We start from the raw sequence: 18812 nt of genomic DNA, 5'->3' as shown, positions 1-18812 counted from the left end.
AATACAGTCTAGTTAACTTCTGATTTATACCACAATGTCTTCAATTTGTACTTAATTTGGAAATAAATGGTACAGATGCTTTATAGATTTACTGCAATAAATATCTAGTAAGCAATATTTTAAAAACCAACCATAAGCATTATAAAAGCAAATATCAAGTTATTAAAATGCAATATATACAACTAAAGCTATAGTAATACGTGTGACTGAAATAAAGATGTAATCAGCAAAGACAGTATCTCTATGACCTAATTTTATTTATTTATAACACATTTATTTCCTCTATTATAAAAATATTCTACCACAGCACCTATAAAAAATAGAAACAGGACAATTAGAACAAATGTTGATGATCATTTATAGAAAATCATGAAACAACAAAAGAATTCTGCAGTACTTTCAGAGAACTAATTTCTAAAATCAAAATATTTCTTAAGTGGCATTAGAAAAAAAATGATGAGATTTCTTTACTTTGATAATATTTGCCAAAATCTACCCTGGCAGATCATGCTGAAGATACTACAATTAAATAAACAGCTACTGCAGAAAGAATTTTATTTCTGACTGGTTTTATCACTTTGTATAACTTTAAAGAATGAGTTATAAATATGGTTTCTGTAAGAATTAAGTAATTTTATATCATTATATTCCCTGTAGGACAGAATAAAATGTCTATACAAACGGTGATTTTTTATTTCTCTCTTCAAATGTTTTCTTCTTAGTCTAACCTTCATACCAGCTGCTATTCAACTAATAAAATGTCATTTTTACATAAGATTCCATGAAACATCATTCATCATGTAGAAAAAAGAAAAGACCTTCAATGTCTCTAGTATTTGAAAACTGTGTGCTGCTTCAAGTCAAACATTTAGGACTCATTAAGGGGAAAATCTTATAATTTAAGTGGCAGGTAAGTCATCTTCTGAAGATGAAGAATTTGTAGGATTTGGAGTAAGTTATCAAAATGTTTAACTCCCCCCTCAAAAAAATTTATAAAGTCTAAATTAAAGGATATTGCCAGGAAGGATAAGATGACAATGTTTCTAGAGAACAAGGAAATACATACAGAATAGCTGAGTTCAGTCTTAGTTTTGTAGAAAGATAAACAGATAATATTACTCAAATTATTCAGCTGCAAACACCTTATTGCATCTTTATTATAAAGTCATTTACCCTAGAAGCATACTGACATTGTGAAAACAATTTTAGTATTTGCTGGCTCCCTCTGAAATTCCACTAAAATCAGAGTAAAGAAATAGAAAAAGCAAAGAAATAACCCCTCAGTGTCTATAAAGAAGAGAAACTACAATGGGTAAAGGTGGCAACAAGTTTTTGAAAGATGGCAGGTGGATAGAGTGCGAAGTGACTTGGCAGAACAGAAAAGCCTCAAACCAAACTGCCTGCCAGGGGATTAACAGTCTAATAGATCTGGTTCTCAGAACTCCACAATCATCAGGCCACAAAGAAGACAGAGGAGAGATACAGAACTCAGAACAGGAAAACTAGCTGAGAATCTGTGTAAGGAACAATTAGAACTTTCTAGATCCCCTTCCCTACTCCGAAAGAAGTCCAAAGATACAGTATCTTCAAAAATGAAATCAGAGAAGCTCCAACTCAAGGCGTCAAAAATAGGGGGAAGGCAAGGTGAGATATAAATTAAAATCAGATGATTTAGATGAAAATAGGGGTGCTGAATGGTGAAACATCCTCATCCCCAAAACACGTTTCCCCATCCTGAGTTCCATAACGCTTGTTCATGCCTCACAAGAAAAGAGAAGACCTCAGAGAAAAGGGGTCTACAAGTACTGTCATTTTTCCAGTAAATTTCCTTACAGCAAAAGCATCATTCTGCAATACCCCAAGGCTCTAAATTTTAAATTAGGTTATCAGTCTAAAAAGTTTTCTTTATTCAATATAAACAAATGACTGAAAGATTGACTAGCTAATGCTTAGAGGTAGAACTGTTCTAATGGTGACTCGGTCTGCAATGAACCAACTCCTTTCCTAAAGATATAAAATCACTCAATTAACTTGGTTTCCTGTACTATCTGACAACTGTTTTCAAATGTTTAGAAGAAACCTTTCTCCAAAATGTTTCTCCTTACCTGCTTCAAAGCTATCTGGATTTACAGGAACCCATCTTCCTCGTCCCATCTGATTCTGATGTTCTTTAAAACTTGCTTACAGTCAAAAGTAGCCATTTGAACTCAACAGTATTTCATTCTCTTTCATTCCTCTAGTCTCTACACTCAAACATGATGGCTCAATATTCTTTGGCCATATTCTTTGTGTAAAACATTTCTTCATATTGAAAAGTGAAAAAAGAAAAGAAGTGTTCTATGAAAAGCCAGTGCTCTAAATACAGTGTTAGAAATAAGTCTGAATCAATGATAACATCTCTTTTCAATCCTTCATACTGCCAATGGGTTGGAGCAATACTAGCACCAGCCACAGGTCGTTTTTCCTGTATATTATTATATTTAGCCCAATGGAGGTGGCCTATTCTCATATATTTTTAAAAATGGAAATAGAAGACATTTGAGATAATAAGAAAACACAGGACATTTCAGAAACCTTTCCACATGATGACTTTTAAATGCACAGCACCTGAAGAACTATCCATTAGTTACACAGTCCTGGGTAATTAAAGCATATTTTGGGGATACAGATGGTGTTAAGTATATGAGAGTGCAGGGGCAAATTTTCTTTTAAGGTCTAAGAACAAGTAAAGTTGTATTTTCAAATCTTCTCCACTTCATGCAAACATATACTATGCTAGGTCACTGATTTTCAGACTCATATTGTGCAGCTTCTAACAATTATTTGAGGTAAGATAATTAAAATATTCAAAAATAAAAAAAATTTAACATAATCTTTATTCTTCTAGAAATTAGAATTTAAACACTACCTATCAAAATATATAGCACAAATCATTAACAAATCATTTAAATAATTTCTGCCTTTCTACCACGTGGGGTCACAGTGAGAAGTCAGCAGTCTGCAGTCCAAGAAACAGCCATCACCAGAAGAATCCAACCATGCTGGCAGCCTGATCATGGACTTCTGAGCCATCAGAATTTACATCATCAGCTGAAGTAGGTACCCCTACAGATACACGAAACCACCTCCTAGCTTTGTGACCTTGTAGTTCATAGTCAAATAGAGGAGAAGATAGGCAAATAAGTAATTCTGTAATTCAGTCTGAAAAATCACTCAGTTGAGTTGTAGAAGAGGGACTGGAAGAAGCCCAATATTAGAATCATGTTAATATTATAATCATGAGACAAGGACTTGGGCTATGGCAAGCTGAAAAGAAGATTGATTTAATGTGCTGGCTTACAAGAATAGAGGGGATGAAGGAATAAGTTAAATGACACCAGGATAGGGCTCAAAGTTCTTTGGTATAACTGGCCCAGGCTCTTCAATACGTTAAGGTCACAGGAAAAAAAGATGGGGGTGGGTGGGTGTTTTATAATTAAAGACAAGAAAATTTCTGAATAAACGAGAGAAAAATATAGAGTAAGTATAATGAACACTCATAAGAAGAAAATGTCACAGGATGTGAGGGCTCAAAGAAGACAGAAGACCCTGAAATGAAGATACTGGGATTGGATTGTTAGGAAAAGGTCAGACATGGTCTTCCCTAAAAGGACTGACCTTGGCTGGAGAAAAGCAGAGGCTGGTGATTAATTCTTAGAAAACGCATATGGTTTACTAGGGAGCGAAAAAGAGAAAACATCAAAGAGACCAAGAAGGAAATCAAAGGGAAATTAACTTACAATGTCCTGGAACCTAAAGAAGGGAGGAATTTCATGGAATACATGAATGAGTGTGTCAGCTAAAACCAAAGGAGGAAATGAATGTGTCCTCCAATGAGGTTTATGTTACACACATATATAACACATGTATACATATATAAATACATATGTATGCACATATATGTTTGCATGTTATAGGTTAATCTAGCATGATTTATCTAAAAGACTTATCTTTTTCCCATTAAATTTCCTTGGTACATTTGTCAAAAATAAATCAATCATTAAAGTGTGCACCTGTTTTTCAACTCTATTCTGTCTCATTGATCTAAATGTTTATTTTCATGCTATCACAGTTTCTTGGTTAGTATAGCATTATAGTATGTCTTGAAATCAGATAGTATTATACCTGTTTCAACTTTGTTCTTGTTTAAAGTAGGTTTGGCTATTCTAGGTTCATTACATTTCTACATAAGTTTTAAAACTGGCCTGCCAATTTCTACCAAAAAAACAAAAAAAGAACAAACAAACAAACAAAAAACCCAAAAAACAAATCCATAGGGAGAATTTTTCTTAGCAATATTGAGTCATCTAATCCATGAACACGGATATACATTTACTGAGGTGTTTTCAGAGTGCTCAGCAATGTTTTGTAGTTTTTATTTTACATGTCTTACCCATATTTTGTTAAGTCTACCCATCCTTAATATTTCTAGGTTTAATGTTATTGAAAATGACATTTTGAGAATTTCAGTTTCCAGCTGTTTACTGGTAATGAAGAGAAATGAAATTGATTTTTATATGCTGACCAAGTATCTTGTGACCTTAGTAAATTTACCAATAGCTTTATTGGAGAATGTAATATACAATCATGTTGTTTGCAAGGTACAGGTTTACTTATTCCTTTACAATCTGTAATACTTTTATGTGTTTTTTTGTTTTTGTCTTATTGTACTGCTTAGGACTCCCAGTATTATGATGAGTGGAAGTGCTGACATATCAAATCTGTTAGAATTCTGCTTATTCTATTACAAATTATTTCAGGTATGTAAGTTGAAAGATTTGTGAATGAAAAAACTATGAAAGTGAAAGATGTCATGAAAATTAAGAGATGTGAAATATTATTCAACCAAAACAAAATATTAGTTGTAAGAAAAATTGTGTAATCATGTGGACTGCTCCCTTTTCTTTGATGACAGATGAAAAATATATTGAGTCTTTAGGTTCATTCCTTTATTGTATCCTGAACTTGGCCAATGATGGTTGTAAAAGCTCAGTTCATTCAAAATGAAATAAAATTAAACCAACTAATTAAATATTACTTTTGCATGAATTTTAGAGACGTTAGAAATATTGAATCTGTAAATATTCAATATTTAAAAGTATTTTGAAGGGCTAGAAAAGCTTTGAATGTAATTGCAGTTAGTTTAACAGAAGATGAGAGATGATTCATGACTATGAACATTAAGAGAAATTACTGCTTTTTCAGACTACAGGTTGCCTAGAGACTAAATACTTAGGAAATTGTTGAAAATATTTGATGTTATTTTTCAAATGTAAAATCTTGACTCAAACTGGAATATTATTCAGTTAATGTCAACAGCATCAAATAAAAAAAGTGTATTCACAATTTTTAATACCAGCAAATGATTCAGAAATTACTATTTTGTGTGTGTATATATATAAAACAAACTGATTTTTTTTCTCCTATGTTTTCTTCTGGAAGCTTTTATAGTTTTAGCTGGTGATGTGCCCAAAATTATTTTGGAAATGTTGACATATCTTTAGAATTTTACTATATCAAAGAGCAATCTTCAGATCTTAGTTTTCATATAGTGCAAGAAAACTATCCACATTTGCTTAATTACATTAGTACATTTGAGGGAGAAATGAAAAGAAAAAGTAAAACTGCGGGCCTAATATTCTCCCAATTTCAAGATCCAATTTGTGATTTTCAGGTATATTATTTGCATCTTTCTGATGCTTATTTAATGGAACAGTAAACATGAAATTTATTAAGAAAAGCTTTGACTTACTTGATTTACTTCCTTCATTGCATATTCTTAAATTTAGTGACTTAGAACCAAATTAGAACAAGTGGAAAAAAGTTTTTGACTGATGCTATACACCCTTTCTCCCTAGAGTGACACTGGCAGCTTTTATACAGTGAGGTATTCATGTAAATGTTTCTTATTGAAATATTTTTCTTAAATGCCAAGTTTATTATTTCAAATATTCTTTCATTGAGCTACATGAGATCAATAAATGTCATTAAATATCTTTAAAGTCATGAATTTCTCATTTAAGTAATTTACAAGTAATTCAAAAATCTTATTTTCTCATTTTAGTAAATACATGTTATTAGCTAACAGGTGGAAAACAAATTCAGAAAGTAACTATCGGTACCACCAATATTAATTTTTTGAAATTTCTATTAAATATTCCATGTCTTAAGATACTATATTAAAACTACATAGTAGATACAATTTTTATTTTTTTATTTTTTTAACATTTTTAAATTGAGTTATAGTCATTTTACAATGTTGTGTCGAATTCCAGTGTAGAGCACAATTTTTCAGTTGTACATGAACATATATATATTCACTGTCACATTTTTTTTTTGCTGTGATACAATTTTAAAAATGCTGATGGTACTTTAACAAATGTTTCTGTTCACTTCGACAGTTTATTTCAATCACTTTATTAACTAGTTATTTCAATCACTTTATTAACTAATATAAATTTACGATATTTCCTTTTTTCCTAATTATTGTAAAAATTCTTTACTTGCCAGAAACATTAATAGAACATGACTGATATTCTTAAATATTTAGAAACGTCAACTTTAATGATACAACTTCTTCAGCACCTTTGTGTCTGAATTTTATATCATTAGTCATAACAAATCACATTTTTGTTGAAATAATAAAAATATTTCTCATTGAAATCACTTTGTTTTACTTTGCACTGAGTCCTACAGTTTTAACAGATGTTCCACACTGTTCTAAATTCTTCAACATATCAGAAGATGTTCTACATTGCAATTTATTATTAACATAATTTCTTCATTATACTCCCTCATAGTCAAAAGATTTGTTTACAAAACTGAAAAGAAATGATAAACTGTTTCATAGTAAAATTTATACTATTAATCAATTATAGCATTTATCAAGGTTACTCTTAAAACTGTTTTCTAATTAGCAGGGACTTACTTCAATATTTTAAAATTTTCAATTTTAAAAATCAAAGAGGAAGGAACACTTTCTAACTCATTCTATAAGCTCATGCTGAGGTCAGCATTAGCCTGGTAACAAAGCCCAACAAAGATACTACAAAAAAGAAAAGCTACAGATCAGTATCTCTTATGAACATTGATGCAAAACTCCTAAACAAAATACTAATAAAGAGAATTCAGAAACATTTAAAAACATGTTCATAGGTTGAAAGACTTAATATTGTTAATATGTCTATACTACTCAAAACAATCTAGTTTCAATGCACTTTCTTTCAAAAATCCCAATGACATTTTTTGCAAAAACTGAAAAACTCATCCTAAAATTCATATAAAATCTCAAGTAACCCTGAATAAACAAAAGAGTCTCCAAAAAGATGAAAAAAGCTGGAGGACTCACACTTCTGGATTTCAATATGTGCTACAAAGCCTTCGGAATCAAAGTAATATGATAATTGCATAAAGATAAACATACAGACCAATGGAATAGAACAGAGAGGCCAGGAATCCTTGCATTTATGGTCAAATGATTTTTGACAAGAGGGCCAAGGCCATTCACTGAGGAAAGGATGGTCTTTTAGACAAATGGCTTTGGAAAAACTGAATACCCACACGCAAAAGAATGAAGCTACACCTTTACCTCACACCATATACAAAAATCAACTCAAAATAGGTCAAAGAGAAAAGCAACAAAGATATATTGTATAGCACAGGGAATTATAGCCATTATCATGTAATAACATTTAATGGAATGTAATCTGTAAAAATACTGAATCACTATGCTATACACCTGAAACTAATATAAAATCATAAATCAGCTATGCTTCAATTTAAAAAAAAAAAGAGTTAAGAACTTAATGTAAGAAATAAAACTATAAAAACTCTCAGACAAAAAAATAGTACAAAAGATTCACAACACTGAATTTGGCAACAATTTCTTGGCTACAGCATCAAAGGCATAGGCAATAAAAAAAAGTAAAATGAACTGAACTTCTTGAAAATTAAAAAAAAATTGTGCATCAAAAGATACTATCAACAGAGTAAAATGGAAACCCATAGAACTGGAGAAAATATCTGCAAATAATATACAGCTGATAAGGGTTAAATATACAGAATACATAAATAATGCTAAAACTCAACAGAAAATAACCTGATTTAAAAATGGGCAAAAGACTTGAATAGATATTTTTCCAAATAAGATACACAAATGGTCAATGAGCATACAAAAAGATGCTTGATACCACTAATCATTAGGGGAAATGCGTATCAAAATTACAGTACCACTTCACACCCATTAAAGTGGACATTGTCAAAAAATAAAAACAAAAACGAAACAAACAAAAAAACAAGTGTTGGCAAAGATATGGAGAAATTGCATCCTTGTGCACTGTGGGCAGGCATTTAAAATAGTGCAGGTGCATGGAAAACAGTATGGTGGTTCCTCAAAAAAATTAAAAGTATAATTACTATATGATCCAGCAATTCCACTTCTGGATATATATATATCGAAAATAATAGAAAGCAGGTCTCAAAGAGATATCTGTATATCCATGTTCATAGCAGCTTTATTCACAGTATCTAAAATGTGGAAGCAACTGAAGTGTCCACTGACTGATCCATGGATAAGCGAAGTGTGAGATTTTATTTATACACAAACACACACACACACACACATGAAATATTTTCAGCCTTAAAAAGGAAGGAGATTCTGACATACGCTGCAACATGAATGAACCTTCAAGACATTATGCTAAGTGATGTAATTTAGTCACAAAAAGATAAACACTGTATGATTCCACTTATATGAAGTACTTAGAGTAGTCAAAATCTACTAAAATCTACAAAACCTAACCTAATTTCTAGACACAGAAATTAAAATGGTGGTTTCCAGGAGCTACAGGGAGCAGGTAATGGGGAGCTATTGTTTAATGGGTATAGAGGCTCAAGTTTTACAAATCTGAAAGTTATTAAGATTGATGGTGGTAATAACTGTACATTATGAATACATTTAATAACACCGAACTGTACACCAAAAAGTAGTTAAGGTGGTAAGTTTTATGCTATGTGTATTTTATCACAAGAAAAAAATCAAGAAAAAAATTTTTAACACAGTAGATAGCTTTTCTTTCTCTTTCCATAGCATGCAGGACATAGCTCTAACATAATACTTATAATATTATTAGAAAATCGCCTGTTTAAGTACTCTCTCTCTTAAAAGACTACTATCAGCTTGTGAAACCAAGTGTCTCCAATGTCTAGTAGAGAAGTGCCTGTTCCAGTGTGTAGGAGGCAGCAGAATGTGGTCACTAAGATACCAGGCTGGGTTTGCACATCAACTCCATCATTTACTAGCTTTGCAGACTTGACCTAGTCACTAAGTCTCCAAGCCTCAGATTTCTCAGGTGTGAGATGGAAATAAAAATACTATTATCTCATTGGGTCATTGTGAAGATTTAAAATATAACATAAAATTTGTATTGTTAAATATATTATTATTAAAATCACTCCACAGATTTTGCTGAACTCAACTGAATAAATTCTTTAAACTGTTTTAACATTATACCATCACAGCTAAATTTAATGAAGCTAATGAAAAAAATCTCTCCTTTCTGTTCATCAAAACAAAAGTTAGTTTCCCTAATTAGATTATTCTAATTCTGGAAAAGCTATATACATTCTACAATTTGCACTTTCTTACTCTTGATTTCCTTTAAGCGAAAATTTTATTTTAGACACAAACTGAAAGATTTCACAAATTGCCCCTCCACTCTGGAGATATCGGTCAAGTATATTCCACCTTTTATATTTTATAAATCTTAACAGATTAAAAACGTGAAACATAAAAACTGCATTTTAATACAATGTACATAGTCTCAAGAAACCAACTCACTTAAGAACCTATTTCTTACTTACGCAGGTGGTTGGTTTCAGTTACAGTGTATTTCTAAATAAGTTTCTGCTGAAAAGATCACTTACTGCAACAATGATAATGGAAAATCATTGCATGGCACTAAGAACACGTTCATTACAGAAATAAAACAAAGACAGTACATGATTATGTGCAAAGTATTCCTGTTTCATTTCATGTATGAGTAAATAAAAACTCTGCAACCATAAACAAATCAAAATTCTATCCTACGACTAAGCAGAATTAAATTGCCTGTTTTGAGAGAGAACAAAATTTAAGTTTTAATTGCCATTCAGATTCCTTGTTCTTCTTTCTCCCAAATTATAGCACAACATAAGTTATTTAAGACTTAAAGTAAAGTTTAAATACTACAAGACTTTTATAGATTCATTACTTCACCAAATTATTTCCAATCTTTTTTTTGGATGAAGAGTTCCTTCAATTTAAGTAAAATGATTCTTACCTCCTGATTAAATTTATGTGCCATCTCATTCAGAAGTGAAGAAAAGAAACTAGTGTTTTGCAGCAGGACTCGACCCATAACGCCGAGATACGTTGACATCACTACAGGATACCTCTGTACAATTAAAATACAGCGTATGTAAAACTGTGTTATGGTACAAGTATAAACAATTATTAACATCACTGACATACATGGATCTACTTAAGAGCTTGACTTAGAAAATAACCAGTGTTTTCATATTTTCCATATATAACAAAACTATTTTTTCCCATTCCTCTGCTTCAAGTATTTGTGTACAAATATACATGAGTATGAGTGAATTAGATGAGACATCAAGGGAAATCTATGCTTCCCTATGTGCAGAGAAAGGGCAAAGCTGTATAACTATTCTGAAATCGTTAATTTACCTAATTTATTTCAAAATGATCAAATAATAAGAAAAGCTTTCCTTTTATTTCTAACAATGAAGAAGTAATTTTCCAATGAAGAAGAAAAATAATTAAAATAAAACCCTACAATCCAACAATAGTCTTAGAAGATTAAGAAAAATCTTACCTCCCCTTCTATAATACCTCTGAAAACACAAGGTAGAATTGGTTGAAACATTTGCGGGCCTAATACTGGGTTCACTTTAAGGGCATTTTCCACAACCTAAAAAGCCAGAAAGACACTCTGGTAATACTTTATATGCAAGTCACTGCTTTATACAAAATACAGGCAAAGAAAACAATTTATTAAATGTCACGCACCAAATCTGAGAATACATACAAGTACATGAAGTATTCAACATTCTGGCACTAGACACACTTTTCTAAGATAATCTATTAAAAGCTGCAATTTAAGTGTACAATACATGTTTAGACACAGCTATATATCTTGCATTGAATTATAATTAATCACATTCTGATAATATAGGTATCATGTTGTTAATGTAATTCTTATCTTTGCATTTTAAACAAATAACCTTGAAAAAATGTTGCACTTATAGAGGCAATAAGGCATTTCAAAAGTATTGGCTTTTAATAGTGAAAAGGGAAATTAGTAACAACTATAGCTACTATCCAAAAATAAGTCTACATTTAAATTTATCAATGAATTGGATGGAAAAGGGCATGTTGCATATACACTGCATATTTATTAAATGAGAAATAATCCTATTTATTATATAAATTATATAGATTATTAACCATGTACACTGATTGATACAGGTGACAAATTTGTATATAAATTACTTTTATATGAGTGAGATGGGTTCCTTCCATAACAAAGACAAGTAGCATGAAATTCAAACTGGGGTGGGATTTTTGTTTTGGGTTTTTTTGTTGTTGTTGTCTTTTAAGGGAGTAAGGAAGGCAGTGCTCAGGGAGCAGCAGTGAGGACCAAAAAGAAATGTTCCACACTTCAGCCCCACTGCTTGAGGGGTAAGAATGAAAACAGACACCATTTGAGAGGGTAGTAGGCAAGTACCAGCCTCAAGGCAGAGCCAGGTTTCTCTTAAAGCTTCCAGCAATGTGTCTGAAGACTGACTACTGGCATTCTGCGTGGGAGCAGCATTTACTGTGCAGGACTGTTTTAAACATTAAGGGGTTTTTAGCATCTCTGGTCTCTGCTCATTAAGTGCCAACAGCACAGTGACAATCAAATACACCTTGCACATTTTAACATTCTCAAAGTAAGCAAATACTACAATGAATGATAACATTGTCTAGTTTTGTGCAAAAAAGTAAAAGGAATGTCCAAAGAAAATTTTAAAAAATATAAAAACTTCTACTGTGTGTCAAACACTATGATATCTACTAAGAGATACAGGAGAAAAGATATCACTGTTCCTGATTAAAAGCAATGGGAGATGATGAGATTCAGAACATGATTAAACTGGACTTCAGTGAAGTTTATTTTGTTAAAAAAAATAGATTGGAATAAAGAGGGGGAAGATGTAGATAAGGCAGTAGACAGAGAGAGTCTCAGAGGTAGATGTCACCAAACATCTATATTATCTACAAGTGGAAGATAAGGCCATCTGCTGATTGTTTGACACACATCAATTTCACTCCCTTCTGAAACCCCACAAAAATTAGAGTGAAAAGATTCTTAAGGGAGGAGGGCATAATTTTAAAAGGACAAAGGGAATGAGAGATGAATATTGGAATCTACAAAGAAGAAAGTCAAGAGGTAACTGACTTACCAAATGAGAGAAGGCTAAAACCTAAGGCTGCAATAGAGAAAGCTGAGAGCAACTGTATGTACATCGTGTGTATCTTCTCCCTACCACTCCCTATCAAAAGACACAGGGATTAGCAGAGCCATATATCTTTGGAAAAGAGGGTAAAAGAAAAGCTAAAAATAAGAGTGACTGGAAGTCTACTTAAGACACAGAGTGCCAGATATTCCCCAATCTGCATATTTGGGCAACTAACCTTCCCCTATTCCAGGAGAATACAATGTATTTTCTTTAAAGGGTCAAGAAGAGAGACTTTCCAGACTAAAAGGGTCCAGCAGTGCCCAGGACAATTAATTAAAATAAACCTACATGAAGGCATATCACTGCAAAATTTCAGAATACTAGGAAAAAGAAAAAGAAGCAACAAGCTTGGAGAGGAAGAGTAAGAGGGGGGGAGTCAGCATGGCTCTGAAACAGACTTATATAAGAAAATGAAAGTAATAAAATCCTGATGGATCAATGTATATGAACATATTGAGCAGAGACAAGTGGCAGAGAATTTACTGCACTTAAAAAACTACACCAAAAAAAATTAACTCTAAAGATTACAGAAGTCTGTGTAGAAAAGTATAAGTAATCACATACTTCTTATGACTTTTAAAATATAAATTCATTGAAAAGTATTATTCAGTACTATTCAACTCTGTCCTGATGCATTTTCTTTATGTATAAAAGTATAGTTGCTGTTGTGTAAAGGATTCACATATTTCAGAACTAAAATGGAGTCTCTGTATTCAAAAAGGCCAGGAACCATAGAAACAATGAGGTCCTTTCTGAAAAATTAGGCAGGAAAATACCATTATCAGACTTGGAGGCAAAAATTGTGGATTAGAATCAAGAGAACATTCAGAAAGTAGAACTAATCAGATATTGAAAACCAACTAAACAACTGCCCAAAGGTGAAGAAATCTGGAATTACTCCTAGTTTTCATGTTTGGTCAATGGGTACAATCATGGTGCCATTAGTAACAATGAGGCTTCATTTTGAAGATACTGAACTTGAGAAACCTATGGGAAAATCCATATAGAATGGTCCTATATAATTCTCACAGACATGACACTCTACAGCCCACTGTCCAAGGAAGGTATTGCAGTTGTGACCAAAAAGTCACACAGTTCAAATTTCCATTGCAAAGAAGGTTCTTTCATAATGATCAAAATCCTACTGAACATGATCAGCAGCAGTGTTCTTACTTCTAAACAAGATTTTTTAAAATATTTTAATTGAAATCATGTACACCCAGATTGCCAAACATCTCTAAGAGGGAAATAACACTAAAGACAACTAAACTAATAATAGATAGTTTAAAATAAGGCAATTTACAGATATTAATAGAATTTAAATCATAACTTACTCTTCTTGGGGGGAATCATTATGTTCTCAGAAATTTTAGCATGTTTGATGTGTTTTAATCCAGTTAGTTTAGTTTTGTTTTGATGCTCAAACTGTCCCATCATTAGCCAGTGGGAACTCCTTCAAGTTGATTCCTGCTTTTTTTTGACAGATTCCACCTTCCCTTCCTTCTGGCACAAGGAGATCTCCCCAGTTTATCTTGTGTCTCTCTTGCCTGAGTTCTGGAGTCAACCAGCAGGACACAGTATTTACAGACCACAGTCTAGGCTCTGAGGTGTTTATTGCCACTGAATTGACAGTGTTTCTAGGTCTTTGCTTACACAGTATTGGGAAATCTATTTTTCTCTCCCTGAAAAGTATATACCAATAATTTACCAAATCCATATAAGATTACAGCATTTTACATACCTTCTTTGCTTTTATAGTTCCACCTTTTTTCCCCTTATACTGAAAAATCCCAGATTCTGATAACCTTAACTTGTTTGCTTTTACTGCTATGTACAAAAACATCCACATATGCACATATGTGTTTCAAAATACCAATACCAATATTACTGATAACAATAACACTACTGAGGGCAATTTATAATTTCCTGTGGGTTTATTTTGTTCTAATGTTATAATCTACCAGGGATATAAATGTAGAATTAGTATGTATTAAAGTTGCTTGCAATTTTCTAAGATGGCTTATAACACCAAGATAGTAATAGTTAGATTTAGATGTTTCAGGGTTTTTTTTTCCCCATGTTTAGAACTGCTTTTACTTTATTATTTTATATCACATAAAACATCTGTATAGCTCCAAAGCAAAAAGGACAGAAGAGATATACACCCTGAAAGATCTAGCTTCCAGTCTCTCAATCTCTTCCCCCTACATAGCCACTCGCATCAATTTGGTTTATTTTTCCATTGCTATCTATGTTGCACTATTTAAATACAAGAAAACTCTAGATACTATTCTCAAATTACTCCAGAACTGTACTGTGAGGCTGTCTTCATTCCTTTCTCAGTCTTCCTAGTACTCCTTTGTGTGGCTGAATAAGCCGCAGTACCTATCTTATCATCCAATCATCTGTTACTAATAATTTTTTATCACCATCTTGCTATTGCAAAAATAGGACTTCTGAACTTTAATTTTAATCCATCCCTTTTCTGAATATATCTGAAACAGTTTAGAAACAGACAGTGCTTTTATAATCCCTGTCAAAAATGCAGGCTTTTAGTTTGAGCCTCACACTCAAAACAATTTTCTTGATTTAAGGCTTACACTGCAAACAAAGTAGTTAAGAGCACAGATCTTGAAGTCAGAATGCCTATGTTTATATCATCGCTCCAATACTTACTAGCTGTGACCTTGGACAAAATATTTACCTCTTTGTGATTTAATTTCTCATCTGTAAAAATGGGGAAAGAATGGTACTATCATCATAGGTTTATGTGAGGATTAAATAAACTCTATGTTACATGCTTAGAAATGTGTACCATATAGTAAATGCCAGTATTAACTATTATTTTTACATAATAAATTATACCTTAAAAATATTTGTGCCATCTTAAATAAGGCTTATCACAGTGAATGAAAGCAATTTGGCTCACTAATGTTTGATAATACCATGACAAAAAAGAGAACTTTCTAAACTCAAAGAAGAATGTATACATATAGATAAATTTCAAATTTTAAAAATGCTAATAATTTATATTTGAGTATTTTTAGAACATAATTATATTCATCTAGTTAACTTGTTCTAAGTCACAGAATACAATAAAGCCTATTTTTGCTCTTAACCATTTGCTCCTAAAGCAGGCATACTTGTCTCTCTATCCAATTTTCATAACATTGTAATTTTCTGCTTCAAAGAACAAAAATGTTACTTCCAGATACTGTCAGAAATTAGTATAACAGTGACACTTAGTCAAAAATGTATTTAAAATGTTATACGGCATATTATATTAAGAAACAGTATCTGAGAGGTATTAAAAAAATGAGCTAATATTAAAAACCATTATTATAGCTTTACTGGAACTCTGAGAACAGGAAGATGCCAAAAATTTTGAGAGTTTTCTCAGCTTTCAAGTAGAAGTATAAAAGGATCCTAAAATATTCATTTATGTAAAAAAAGTAATTTATTCATGATAATTAGTATATGCCTAGTATTTAACATACATTTAATAAATAATAAAATTCAGTTTATGAGATTTCAGGTCAAACAGTGTTTTAGATATAGCAATGTTATGTAAAAATGCAGTCTTAAACACATTATTAGGTTCTCAATTTTTAATTCAAGTATTTATATCTTACTAATGACTTCCAGCTGGAATACTTAGAAGCTGGTTTAACGTGTAACTTATTTTAAATGTTATAAATATTTCAATGTATATTTGCATGGTAACTGATTTGTGCTGAATTGTTCAATCGAAAAACATTACGTACAACTAGGGGACAAACAATGACTTTACCTTCTTCCACATCAAGGAAAAAGGAGATGCAACTAGATTTTTCTTCTAGTAAAACTGTAAGGGTAGTGTTGTGCATTAGGTAAATTTGGAATTTTCCATAATAAAAACATTTTTTAAAGGTTGTATTATTCTGAAAAGCAAGAAAGAATTAAAAACAATTAATTTTAAAAAGCCAGCTGAGATAACATGATTCTGGAATAAGTAAAAAGCTCTATCATTGTGCAAATTACCTACTTAAGTTATAAAAATTTAATGCATTCTTTATTTTAAATAAACATTTATTTAGGAGAATGGTCAAAGGAACAGGTAGAATAACTTGGTTTGTTCTGTTTTTCTTACAGGCAACGAAGGATATTAACAATCAAATAAACTATCTGGCCTAGAAGCACAGTAGCCTATTTTCCCCCACTGGGAGATTATATAATTAGATAACTATATAATTAGAAAAAAAAAAGCCACTTATATTAACTGATTACATGCTAGGCAACATTATAAGTGCTTTACATGTAAGTTCATGGAATCCCCACCTCAACGCTAGGAAGTAGATAACATTTTTATCCCCATTTTACAGATGGAAAGTGAGGAACAGAGATTAACTTGCTCACTTCACACAGCTGTGAAGTAGCAGAGCCAATATTATAACCCTAGCAGTTTTGCTTTAGTCCACAGTCTTCCCTGCTCTGCTCTACCGAGTCTAATTATTTGGTAAGAATATAATTAAAAACAAATAGTAAGAAGAAAGTAAGTATTTTCCTTAGGACATATCCTAAAAACGTGCTTCATTTTTCAAATAAATTTCACAATCCCATTCCATATGACTCAGAACAAGTTGTCTTTCAACAATTACTTTATTAATAATATTGCAGAAAAGCAGGAGAAAAAACCACTTTCAATTTAAGTTTCTTCTGGTATGTGTTTAAACATAAGAAAGAACCTTTTTCATCACTTAGAATTTATAGATTATAATTTAACATAGGAGATTTCAGATAATGCATAGTTATAGATTATTAAAAACCATGTAGTACAACCCCTTCTATAATAAACAAAAGAACTTAGGCTCAGCATGTACTCAAGAATGTATAAGTAGCAGAGCTGGGTGCGCAAACCAAGGCACAGATCAAGGAGAGAATAACATCCCAAATGTACTGTTAGTGTTTACTAAATTTAGGATCACGGAAAAGCTTACAGTCTAATAGAGAAGAAAGAAAGATAAAACATACACACACACACACACACACACACACACACACACACACACACTGAAAAACCTATAAAGACAACATCAAAATGACACAGCAATTTTCTCTCAAATTTCTATCACTCCCACACTGCTAATCAGTTTTTCCTCCAACTGTCAGAATTAAGTCCAAAGTATCATTTCTTTGTTATGTCCTCTACTTTCAGAGAAGAAAATATCATCAAGGCAAAAGATGGAGCTAAGATTATATAAGACAGATGAAGTTCCTCAATATACTTATGTATTGCCACTCTATCCGCTTGGTAAGAGCATAAATGCGATAAAAATTCACAGAAACATTTTAGAAACCAACATGTGTAATGCTATTTGCTTGTTAGCTTTGGAGCTAGAGTATTCTGAAATCAGTACTGGTGAGAACGGTCAGACATGTGATGGTAGACTAGGCCTCAAATATCTGGGGTCTCAACAAGCCACACACAGATTCCTGTTGTTACTGCTTCAGAGTCCACGAGCTTCTCGGTAACAAGGGCTTTCACATTCTCGCCTTACCCACCACTTTAAAAAAAGAAACTGAAGAACCTATGAAATTTAAACCATAGAGTTCTCTTGTATTTTCACTCTCTATATACCTACTTTTTAGTTTACATCAAAATTTTGGATTTAAGTTTCTACTGTGATTTCAAATACAAACAGCAAATCAGAGAATATGCTGAAGACTATAATTTGATAAATAAACTCTCTGGGAAAAATCATAATTAACCAAAGAACTTTTTAATTTCAACTCTGGCTAAAAGCCTTTCTACTTTATAAGAAATCTCTTAAAGTGTAAGATGACATTCTAATACAACTTAATCTTTCTTAAATATCAACCTAAACATCAGAAAGATACAATTCACTCAAGAATGAATACTGAGATGAATATTACTCAACCCACCCCTCACCCCAAGTGTGATGTACTGCAATGTACTCTGCAATGTACTCTGCCTCACAGTGACAGGCATCAGGCGTCTCTGACAGCCTTATCTCCTTTCTAACTGAAAATGCTGAAGTCATGCCAGTTTCCTATACTCTTCACCTAACACTGTATCTACAGCTTCAACCACTATCAGTCTTGCCAACTCGCTGAGAAAACGAACTCTAAGAGCCCCTTCCACATAAACTCTAGACTCAAAATCCCAATCCCTTGTATCACCTAGAGCCATTCTGTCTTCTACTGGGTGACTT

General features: G+C 32.2%; 1 protein-coding gene across 1 annotated transcript in view; it reads right to left on the bottom strand.

The window, feature by feature from the left end:
* The window catches only part of IPO11 (importin 11), a 168224-nt gene that overhangs the window by 51792 nt on the left and 97620 nt on the right, over window positions 1-18812 (bottom strand). Inside the window, 2 exon segments of the mRNA XM_006188200.3 lie at window positions 10359-10472; window positions 10914-11009. Coding sequence (XP_006188262.2) covers window positions 10359-10472; window positions 10914-11009 — 210 coding nt within the window.

Source organism: Camelus ferus, chromosome 3 (assembly GCF_009834535.1).
Source record: "Camelus ferus isolate YT-003-E chromosome 3, BCGSAC_Cfer_1.0, whole genome shotgun sequence".
In the NCBI taxonomy this organism is placed as follows: Eukaryota; Metazoa; Chordata; class Mammalia; order Artiodactyla; family Camelidae; genus Camelus; species Camelus ferus.
The sequence above is the reverse complement of the archived record's forward strand: the minus strand, read 5'-3'. Positions and strand labels throughout refer to the sequence as shown.